The sequence below is a fragment of the Phragmites australis genome, chromosome 8 (genome assembly GCF_958298935.1).
Source record: "Phragmites australis chromosome 8, lpPhrAust1.1, whole genome shotgun sequence".
In the NCBI taxonomy this organism is placed as follows: domain Eukaryota; kingdom Viridiplantae; phylum Streptophyta; class Magnoliopsida; order Poales; family Poaceae; genus Phragmites; species Phragmites australis.
The window spans coordinates 27,209,658-27,220,481 of NC_084928.1; the positions used below are offsets into that span (position 1 = coordinate 27,209,658).

Here is a 10,824-nt window from a genome sequence, read left to right on the forward strand (position 1 = left end):
ATCTAATTCCTGATCTAATTGGCCCCCTCTATGTCTAATTGGCCCCTCCCATATTTAAATCCTGGCTTCGCCCCTGGCGTTCCAGCCTTGGATGTCTGAGTGGTTGAAGCTTTTGATCCCGGAGTGAGAAGATGATACTTGTGGTTTAGATTTTACTAGTACTACTTGCAAGTTCGTCCATGGTGACGGAAGCTTTGGCTGAACAAATCTCTCTAAGTCAGCAAGGGATTGAGAAGCTTGACAAGTATGCCGAGAAGGGCAAGGCTTTTCCTTGACACAACTGCAAATGAGAACAAGTTCATCCTCAACTGCTTAACACCTGTAAACAGTCTATACCTTACAATCCTCTTCAATAATGAACAAACTCTCGTACTGTAAGTCTCAATGAACTAATCGCGAAAAACAAAGTCTATGAAATCCTTTTGATGTATATTCTATATTTGTTCAACTGTATTAATCAACACTTATGAACTTGAACAACCTTTTTCATGATTAATTATATTGGATATTTAATCATTCCATTTTTCTGTATTTTTAACATTAAAAGCTTACCCCATATTTCATAAAAATTTGGCTTTGATACTAGGAGAGAGTACTAGAAAACCTCTTTTGACCTTACATAAAGTTAAAAACTAGGAAGGACTTAAGAGTTACAAGTATAAGAAAATGGTTCTCCATGTACAAATGATCTATCATCGTGCCCTTGAAAAATAGTTTGATAAAATATCCCAGTGAATGAAAAGGCCATGAACAAATTTTGCTCATAATAATTTTCTTGTAATGTTCCACAGTTAAATGGCTAAAACACCGTATAAAACCTCGCCACGTTTGGCGATGTATGGAATATAAAAACTACAGCCATATGTACATTGACAATACAAAAATAGACCTAAAAATGGAAGGCAAAAAGAAGAGTCGGTTCAAAAAACTCTCAACCGTTTTCCCGCCAGATCTTGTTCCTATCGTTGCTGGAAGTTCAACTTCTTGATGCAGACCGCGTACATGAACGCAAAGAACACCGCAAAGAGCACGAGAACCGGTGCGACAACCGCCATAAAATTCTTGTGGTATCCAAAATGATGTGTTATGTAGTAACTGATTGTCTGGTCGGGTTGACCGGGGACTGAGATGATCTCTTCCAGGTCTCCGTACTGTGTCACTATGAGCCCATAAACAGTCCATGCCAATGGGCAAATCCAGTAGTACCAGATCCACCACTTGGGAATTCTCTGAAACAAGAGTAGGAAAGGAAACATTAGTTCTTTTATTCTTACAGAAAAGGAGTACAGGAATTGTTTGATTGAAGAAACAACTAACCGGTCTTGGAATGAAGAAGCCTGAGAAGAGGTTGAAGAGAGAATAGAAAGCTGCGGCAAAGATGGCTGCAACCTCATGGTTTGGTGAGATCGAGACAGTCATCATGCCATAGTAGGTGAAGTAGAGGAAGGAGAAGTAGGACACGAAGAAGAACCAGAAGAACTTGGCAGCTGTCCATTGGAAGCTCATCATGGCGTATACGATGAGGGTGTAATACGTCGCTTGGACAAACACATAGGGGATCTCCATGACAACCTGCAAAAGCATATATAAAACTTGAGTGACTCCGGAAAGAAAATGGCACCTTAGTTATCACTGTGTTTTCTAATAGCTCTTTGATCTTTCTTTACCTGAGCAATGGCATAGGGCATCGCAGAGTACATCCCAGCAGCCCTCTCTCGGTAGAAGACTGTCCTTTCAATCGAAACAATTGGCTGCACAGTTGAGCAATTGTTGATGCCGACAAACATCACAGCTGTGTACATTGCTCCAATAACCATCCTGAGAGTGTTTGCATCTCCCCTGCAACAGAAGGCGCCAAAACATTCAGATGCTAGTACATTAGGAACAAGTGGTCAAAGACAAAGAGAGGTAGAAAATTTACATCTTGGTGCCTATCCTCCAAAAGATGGAGCCGAGAAGCAACGCAGTGAACAAAGTGAAGAAAAATCTAACAAGGTTGTAATCCGGGCTGCGCCAATAGGTCAGCCAATGCTTCCAGAGGCAGGCTTTGAACTGCCCTATTGTGGATTGAGAGTACTTTGTAGGGAAATAAAGATCTGATGTTCCTGTCTCTGGTTGACTCAGCTGCTTCACCAGTACCTTGTTTTGCCTGGAAACAATACCATCGAATTCCGCAAGGAATTAGTTATTGAACTCGAAAAATAACTGTATACGCAGACCAGTTGAGAAATCATGATATGGAGATTGTTTTAGGAAGAAGGATATATATCACTTACTTGTGCAGATCTGATGTTTTATAGTACTCAGCAAAATCCATCTTTAGTCGCACTTCTGCTGCAATTGAACTGACCTCGAGCATCCACGTTGCAGGATTGTACTTATCTTTGATTTTAGACACTCCAGGAATTGCCTAGTTGCATAATTGAACAACAGATTAGTATAACTCACTTTATTTTTGGTTATTCAACATTTTTCTAAGTTCATAAATGAACAAAAGTTAATCTGGCATGGAGCTTTATGTACCTCAAAGTACTCGACCATTTTCTGGGAGTTGCGACCCAATTGCCCAGAGTAGATCACCTGGCCTCCTCTTTTCAGCAACAGCAACTGCACATAAGTGAGAAACTCTAGTTAACACTTAATTGCTGGAAATGTGGAACAATCACTTGTATAACCTACTCATACCCACCTCATCAAAAGCCTCAAAGATGTCAATGCTTGGCTGGTGGATTGTGCAAACCACTGTCCGTCCGGTGTCAACTGTGTTCCGCACTGTTCTCATGACAATTGCTGCAGCTCTTGCATCAAGGCCTGATGTTGGTTCATCCATGAAGATGATCGATGGGTTGGCGACGAGCTCCACAGCTATTGTCAACCTTTTTCTTTGCTCCGTTGAAAGCCCTGTAATTCCTGGCAGGCCAACTAAAGCATCCTTAAGATTGTCAAGCTCCACTAGTTCCATAACTTCATCCACAAATTGCTGCAATCATTGAGACATGCTACATGTGAGTTTGATAAAATTATGATTTGTAACTTTGGTTTAAAAACAAAAAAGTTAATTATATGTACTGTTTCTTGTCATATCTATCAAATCTCAAACATATAACTGACTTTACCTAGGCTAAGTGGTCTTAATGATAACAAGCAAAACAAACTGTGTCATCCGTTCTGTCTTAGTAGCCAACGATTTTATCTTTTAAGAAAAGACATCAAACAACTAAATGTAGTGTTAGCGACAGGCAAAAAGACACGACTTACAATCTTGATATCATCAGTGATTTCTTGATCTCCAATCTTTTTAGGAAGGCGCAAGAAGGCAGAGTATATCAAAGACTCCCTAACTGTGACCTGAGGAGAATGGATATCATTTTGCTCACAGTAGCCAGAAATCCTTGCAAATGTTGCTTGGTTCTTGGGATAACCGGCAATTCTGATATCTCCTTCAATGTAACCCCCAGTCTTTCTTCCAGCCAAAACATCCATAAGAGTAGTCTTTCCAGCTCCACTGACACCCATGAGTGCTGTCAGCACTCCAGGCCTAAATGATCCTGTAACCTCGCGCAACAATTGGAGCCTATCATCCTGCACTCCTTGCTGTTTCATTTCCTGGGCAAACAAGAAAATTCTCCATTGATTTTCCATGTTTGAACTCACAAACACATTGAGGAGGAAGGTAAGAAATGGGACAGGAAAAACTGCTGAGAATAGTTGAGGGTGAACTCACTGCAGGCATGTCGACATAGTAGTTCACATTTTCAAAAGACATGGCAAGAGGGTTGAATGGAAGAACCATTCCTCTTCTCGGACCAGCTTCGTTGCTGCCAATGGACATGACTTGTGAAACCCCATTTGACGAACAATTGCTCAAACGAGCACTCAATCTCATCTCCTTCATTTCCTCTGAAATAATCAAAGCATTAATCCTCAGATTAGCAACTGCCACTTGTCTTCCCAGATTCACTTATGAGCTATGACGTTTAGTCAGAGTTTCTTACTGTTATGGCCACCGTCCTTTGATTTCATGCTGCCATTTCTTACTGTCTCTCTTGCATGCCCATTGCCTTCTGCTTCCTTTGCAGTTTCTTCTGATATAACAGCTTGTGGTTTGCCGAGAGCTAACAATTAAAGCACAAGTGAATTAGATATCGCCACAAAAACTATGATTAGCAAGTATTTCCTAAGGATGAACAGCAAGGAATTAAGCAGTTTAGGTACTTACGATTCAGATACATGAGTGACAGTGTGAAAAGGACATTGAAGAAGATGCTGAAACCAAAGAGCGCTGCTGCTCCAATCCAGTACCAGTTTTTGTCAGCAAAGATGTTTGCGCCTTCAAGCATAGCTATCCCTAGTCTTTTGGGAACACCATTTTGATCCTATCAACATGCACACGCACACCTTGTCAACAAAAATATATATGTTAAATAGTGAAAAATTAGCACAGTAATGAGCTTACCAGTACAAACTTCTCCATCCACCGAGGAGAATAGAATTCATTGACTGCTAGAGCATTATATCCATACATCAGAGGTGAAACCCAATAACCCCAGACCCACCATTTAGGGATGAAAGCTGTTAACAGTGGGATGGCAAAGAAGAAAGAGCCAGTCAGCAAAGCTACAATATTGATCTGCAGAAGAGTGTGAATGAATAGGGAAAAGACAGGCAATGAACCTTTTGGCAAGAGAAAGCCTCCAAGAACAAAGAAGATAAGAAGAGACAGTGCTCCACCAGTGTGAGCAACGATCATGGATCTGCAAAGTCCAGCGATTGCTCTGAAAAGCCCACCTGCCATCTGTTGGGTCAAAAACACCAGCAGCAACTGCTTGAAAAACCTGCACACAAGTACCACATTTAGCAGTTATAAACTGCTGCTTCCTGAAACAGAAAACAGGAAAAAAATTCTACTTCATGTGTACCTGTCAGCCTCTGGAGCAAATCCTATGGTATAGTATGTGACAAGAACCCAGACTATAGATTCAATAATGGAGAAGGGGATTCTGAGAATGGCATTCGGTAACGTGAAGACCCAAGCAGGGTAGAAAAGGAGGTCCCGGTGCCTGTAGAACACCGGTAACCTTGTTATGGCCAAAGAGAGCTCGGCAAAACCATTGAACATATTCACAATCAGACCAAAGAGCAGTGCTCCAATGTAGACAAAGCCATCATCTACATTTCTCGTATGCATGTGAGTCCTGAGAAACACCGTTGATGCGACAAGGGCTATAATGATGAGCTTCAGAGTTCACAAAGACAGATGACGTCAGTTGACAGAATTGGGAATTTTGACAGGTGGTGAGACTGAGACTTCCAAAAAGGTTTGCTAACCTGTAAGGTCTTGAAGATGTACACAAATGAATTGCGTTTGATGAGGAGCCACTCCTTGTCAAAGGATGCCTTGAGGAGCTCTGTGGTTGACACCGAGTGCTTCGAGAATACAAGAGCAGCCTGATGGCAACGGCTCTTGTCAAACCGCAGCGAGAGGTGGTTCTCAAGCTGGAGCCCAGCATGGAACCGTTTAAACCGCTGCGCAAATTCTGGGACTGAAATGTATCGGTACGGCCTCTGCTTGTCAGCCCAGTACTGCTCCTGATCCTTCTTTGATGTCACCTGAAAAGTAGCCAAAGGAAAAGCTCTATGTAATTCATAAACTGTAAAACTCAGAGACATAGCAAGTGATTACTAGAACAGTGCTCAAGGTTACCTCCTGAAGAAAATCTGCAGTCCCCTTGCGCTCAGGGCAGCGGAATCCGCAGGACTCAAAGAATTCAAGGACGTATTCACGGGGTCCCTGGTAAACAATCTGGCCTTCTGACAGTAGGATAATATCATCGAATAGGTCGAAGGTCTCAGGGGCCGGCTGAAGGAGGGACATAAGGATGGTGGCCTCGCCCAAGTGCACAATCTGCTGGAGACATTTGACAATCTGGAAGGTAGTGGAACTGTCCAATCCAGTTGATATCTCGTCCATGAATAGCACCTTGGTCGGGCCGACGATCATCTCCCCTGCAGTCCAATTATCCAAATGAGCACAGTTATTTCAAACACCATGCATCCTGAAAATGTTCAGAAAATCTCGTGGTTTCATATTAATCAATTTCAAATGATACTTATGCGTTGCCACTTCATTTCGCAAACTGAACGTTGAGTTGCTTTCCAGAATGTACTTGCGCCGTTGAATTATGCAGGAATTTTACCAATCAACAACGGCTTCAACAAGCAAAACCAGCTTGCTATTGTGTCCATCATCATTAGCCCTTTTTTAATCAGCGGTCCGTACAGGAATTTTCAGTCGCATTTTGTCCCATGCACTTTTGGTCATTTTCGAACTATCACGTTCACTCGTGTAACCCTGTAATGCAGTAATTTTTACAAAATACGTTGCCAATGAAAAGACCTTTTTTTTTCTTCGGAAGGACGGCAAGAGAGTTGAAGCAGAGGAGAAAATAAAAGACCTTCTAATTTTCACATAAATCCAAATTCGTTGTCCATTCGGGCATCTGTACCCACCAGGCTATAAGCCTAAACCAGAAAGAAACAGGCATAACGAGCCCCACTATTTTTTCAGTATCAACATGTGATGAGCATGACATAACGCTGAGCGAAGCAATTTACCAGTGGTGACGCGCTTCTTCTGGCCGCCGGAGATCCCCCTCTGCATCTGGTCGCCGACGATGGTGTCAGCGCATATGTCCAGCCCCAGTATCTGCTCTCAAGAACAATCCGGCCAAACATCCCGTTAGCACTGCGCTTGCACCCATCGCAATCAAGACAATTACATCGACTACTCTTGAAAGCCCCATTAGCCAGTTTCAAACCACGGTTATCGTCTTGAAAGCTACTGTTACCGGACAAAACTTCCTTTTTCAAACTTCACCAACCATCCATCCTTCCTGCCCATGAACAGAGTAAAGCTGGAACAGTAGAAACCTTTGGCTGCGCATTTCAACGAACACGTCGTGGGCGTGCGCACAGGTGGGCTGATCCTGTGATGCCAGTGTGCCATTGCCGTGAGGTCAGGTTGTTGCACCAACCCCCATCCCCAAGGTTGCAACAAGGCCCCACCAGGAGTGGAAGTATGGCCCCAAGCATGTGAAGAAGCAGCAGCCTTGGCTTTATAGTGATTAAAAGGAGGAGAAGTGAGCAAACCAAAGGCTAGTGTGTCAGAGTAGTGGACTTATCCTGGTCACTGCTCTCTGGCTCAGCCTCAACTACTCGCTAGTGTGTCAGAGTAGTGGACTCGGTGATCGAAATTCTTGGAGAAATGTCTCCGTTCCATTCTTTTCTTCACCTAACCATGGCACTACAATCCACAAGGCCATGCAGTGTTTACGTGTGCGACCATGTCTGCACCTCCTTTTCCCCATGATTGATTGGAAGCAGCATTTGGGTTGTTGCAGTGGAAAAAGAACATTTTTTTGGCGACCTAATGCTTAGGAAAATGTCGTGGTTGGAATCTGGTGTCAATGACTCGATGGTACCGTCAGTTTCGTTGGAAAAAGTAACTCTTTTCCCCTAAAAAAGGTGATTCTTTTTATCTTGAGTGAGAAAATAGAAAGAAGTTACTCGGTATTGAAGCGCTCAACCCAGAGGTCCTTGTCAAAAGAAAAAACTTCCATTGTGGATTTTTTTTCTCTTTTCCATGACCATTTCAATAAACGTTTTTACCCCCCATGAAAGTGAAAGTTCAGAAAAGTAAAGTAATGCGAGATAACAACTTCAGAAAGTCGTAGTTCTCCTACCCTGAGAGTGTAATCCGTTTGGAGACTGCTCTCAACTCCTTCCATTGAAGTGGCCTGGTAACACATGGATATGAATAAATCAGAACTTGCGTAAAAGAAAGAGACGTAAACTTCAAAACAAAGCAGTGTTGGGTGTATTCTTATTATTACACATCATGTCTTCGGATTATTAGACTTCCTGCTTATGATTAAAGTACTTGCTATGAACCTTTCACGGATACTTGGCTATCTATCCCTGATTGGATAATTGCAAGTTCCACGGAATTCCCATTTCATTTTGATTGTAGCAATATGTTTCATAGTTTATAAATATATATAACCTGTAGGGACTTAGTCCCTCCAGTTTTCCTAAAAAAACATGTTTCGTCGTTTACGGAGGAAAGGATTCCGTGGTTAGAAGCAGGCGATGCCCATGCCCGGCTTATTGGGATTTTGGGACCAGATGATTTAAACGCTGTAACTAGAATTTTTGTAGCTTCTTCAGGCCAGTTTCTTAATTGGCGTTTTGCCGCGAAAAGCTTTTGTGCATTCTGATTATAACGCAACTAGCAATGTTCTGCTCTGTCCCTCCCTACCTTCATGAAGAGGTCGACTTCCGGCTCCGGCCGGATGCCGGCCTCCTTCTCCCTCCTCGCAAGCTCGGTCATGAGATCTGTTCATGGTTAATTCCATCGTCAGATTGTATGCCAATCCACGATTGATTGGATGAAAGCAATGCAGTGCAGTGCAGTGCAGTGCATTGCAAGTAGGGGGGTGTGTGTGTGTGTACCGTATTTGGTGCCGACGCCCTGGCACCTGGCGGAGAAGTCGAGCGTCTCCTTCACCGTCATCTCGCCGACGTGCACGTCCGTCTGGCTGATGTACGCCGCCGTCTTCTGCGGCACGAACTCGCCCAACCTGAACCCGTTGTACGTGATCTCGCCGGTGGACTGCGCACGCAAATTTTATGGAATTTAATTTAGTCCATAACCAACCGTGCACTGGAACACCATTAATATTCAGCTGCGAATCAGCTGCTAGTAGTACTCAGGGAGACCTTGAGCGCCGGGTCCAGCTTGCCGGCGAGGGCGAGCAGCAGCGTGGTCTTCCCGGACGACGGCGGGCCCAGCAGCAGCGTCATCCTGGACGGCCTGACGACGCCGGAGACGTCCTTGAGGATGGTCAGCGTGGCCTGCCGCCCGAGCCGGACGCCGACGAGGCCCAGGGCGCCCTCCGCTATGTTGCGGGCCGTGTTGAGCAGCGTCGGCAGCGCGCGGCTGCCGACGTGGCACTTGGCCTGCACCGTCAGCTGCTCGAACCGCACCTCCACCGTCGGCAGCTCGATGCCCACTCTGCAACAATTTTGTTTTTCGTTTGGGAAAATTGAGCAGCGTGTCTTGTTTCACAAACTTAAGCAGAATTTTCAGCAAAAAGAAGAAAAAAAAATATCCACTGGCACCCAGCTCATTTGCCTCTTAAACCCTTCGCAATTGCCAGGGAGAAAGAAATGGCTTTCTCGGTGCCCATTTTCCCATCTGCCAAAAATCGCTTTCTCGGCGCGTGCTAAACCACAATATAATATTCTAGAAGTAAATGATAACAAAGGGGCCCTCGAACCATATTCTAATCGATGCATGAAGAGCAAAAGGTCGTTTCTTTCTGAAAGCAGGGTGGAAAATAGTTTGAATCCAAGACTATTTTCCTTTTGCGATATCTGATAAAGGTACATGATATATATTCTTTCTTTCTTCTTTTTTTTTGTGTGTGTAGCTGCCATTCGAAACGTGTTCACAGTACACACTTGGAAAGCCAGGTCCCTCTCGAATTGTCTACGGATAATACTTGTGCTTATGGCCACTCAAAAATTAGCACGTTTGTGTGTGCACAGAGAGCCTAGCCTACACAGCAAAGTTTCCATCTAAATCGGAAAAGGTCACGAGCAGCTAGCTTACAGCAGGGAACTGTGTATAATCCACCATTGCTAATTAAGCAAAAGAAACGCAAGCTGATCGAGGGTCGTGTGGAGCAGAAGATTAGCAGTGAAGGTGAAGAGAGTACCTGTCGATGCGGTTGCGGAGCTTCTGGAGGAAGCGCTGGTTGTCCTCCTCGGCGACGCGGAAGACGCGCTCGATGAACTCCTGGCGGTCGCCGAGGCCGAGCTTCCGCACGTCCACCTCCTTGTACTGCTGCCGCGGCGCGGCGTCCATCTCGGCAGCCTCGGCCTCGGTGGACGAGGACAGTATGGCCGTCCTGACGCGGCTGTAGGTGGGGAGTCGCTCGATGGCCGCCCACCGCAGCGCCTCCTCGTCGTCGTCGACGCGGCTCCTGCGGCTCCCGGCGCCCCGGGAGCCCCACTGCTGCGGCATGAAGGCCTCGTCGACGCCCCAGGCCTCCATGCCCATGCCCCGCCCGATGCTCCGGCTCATCCGCCGCCCCGACTCCCACACCTTCTCCATCGCGCTCTCCATCTACGTACCCCCACCGGCCGGCCTGGTCACGCCAATTCTGTTGCTCGACCTCGAACTGACCTGACGGACCGGCCGGCTAAGTGTTGTCTGCGTGCACGGACGTGCGAGCTAGCTGCCCTCGGCGCATGCACGTCACTGCGACGGTTGCTGCCGTACGTGCCTGGTGCACGAGTCCCTGTGACTCTGTGTGGGGCGGGCGAGCGCGTTTATATGCAGAAAGCGCGCGCGGGGAATGGCCGAACGAGGGCACAGTTGACCGGCGCCGACCGTGGTGGGTGGGGCGCATCGGGGATCGGCACGCGGCCGCGGTTGGTGGGCATGGGCGCGCGGGCGGCAGGCTTTGGCGGGGTGCCTCTCGTGGGCGGTTCACGGTGGAACCTGGTCTGTTTTGGCGTGCGGAGCAGGAGTTTTTTATTTTTATATTTTTTTATTAAAAATTTAAGTAAATAGATTCCTCGCAAGAGAATTTGTAAAACTAGACGTCTGCAGTCCTCTCAGGGGGCTGTAGCCCTTTGAGTGGGCGGTTACAGGACCTAACCATCTCCTAAGAGGGCAGTAGGCCTAACCGCCCCCTCAGAGGGCGGGTACGGCTTGCCCGCCCGAGCCGCTCCCTTACCACCCCTTGAGGGGCGGGT

At 45.9% G+C, this 10,824-nt stretch overlaps 1 protein-coding gene across 1 annotated transcript; it reads right to left on the reverse strand.

Moving 5' to 3' along the window:
• Window positions 1–732: 732 nt before the first annotated feature.
• On the reverse strand, window positions 733–10,471 carry LOC133926880 (ABC transporter G family member 42). Its single transcript, XM_062373023.1, has 22 exons — window positions 9,780–10,471; window positions 8,779–9,073; window positions 8,512–8,671; window positions 8,318–8,394; window positions 7,743–7,796; window positions 6,616–6,706; window positions 5,705–6,006; window positions 5,329–5,610; window positions 4,920–5,236; window positions 4,675–4,835; window positions 4,457–4,572; window positions 4,220–4,376; window positions 3,996–4,115; window positions 3,725–3,900; window positions 3,259–3,606; window positions 2,690–2,980; window positions 2,524–2,607; window positions 2,277–2,410; window positions 1,922–2,149; window positions 1,668–1,839; window positions 1,318–1,572; window positions 733–1,229 (listed from the first exon to the last, which is right to left on the reverse strand). The coding sequence occupies exons 1-22, from the start codon at window positions 10,187–10,189 to the stop codon at window positions 960–962; spliced, it is 4,500 nt and encodes a 1,499-aa protein (XP_062229007.1). The 5' UTR covers window positions 10,190–10,471; the 3' UTR covers window positions 733–959.
• Window positions 10,472–10,824: the final 353 nt, after the last annotated feature.

What these genes read in the sequence shown, in the direction of transcription:
- LOC133926880 (XM_062373023.1), bottom strand. Translation starts at nt 10,189, where the DNA reads ATGGAGAGCGCGATGGAGAAGGTGTGGGAGTCGGGGCGGCGGATGAGC. An exon ending in TCACTGATGATATCAAGATT is followed by an intron (nt 2,981 to 3,258) that starts GTAAGTCGTGTC and finishes CAATGATTGCAG; the next exon opens with CAATTTGTGGATGAAGTTAT. An exon ending in TGCCCTATGCCATTGCTCAG is followed by an intron (nt 1,573 to 1,667) that starts GTAAAGAAAGAT and finishes ATGCTTTTGCAG; the next exon opens with GTTGTCATGGAGATCCCCTA.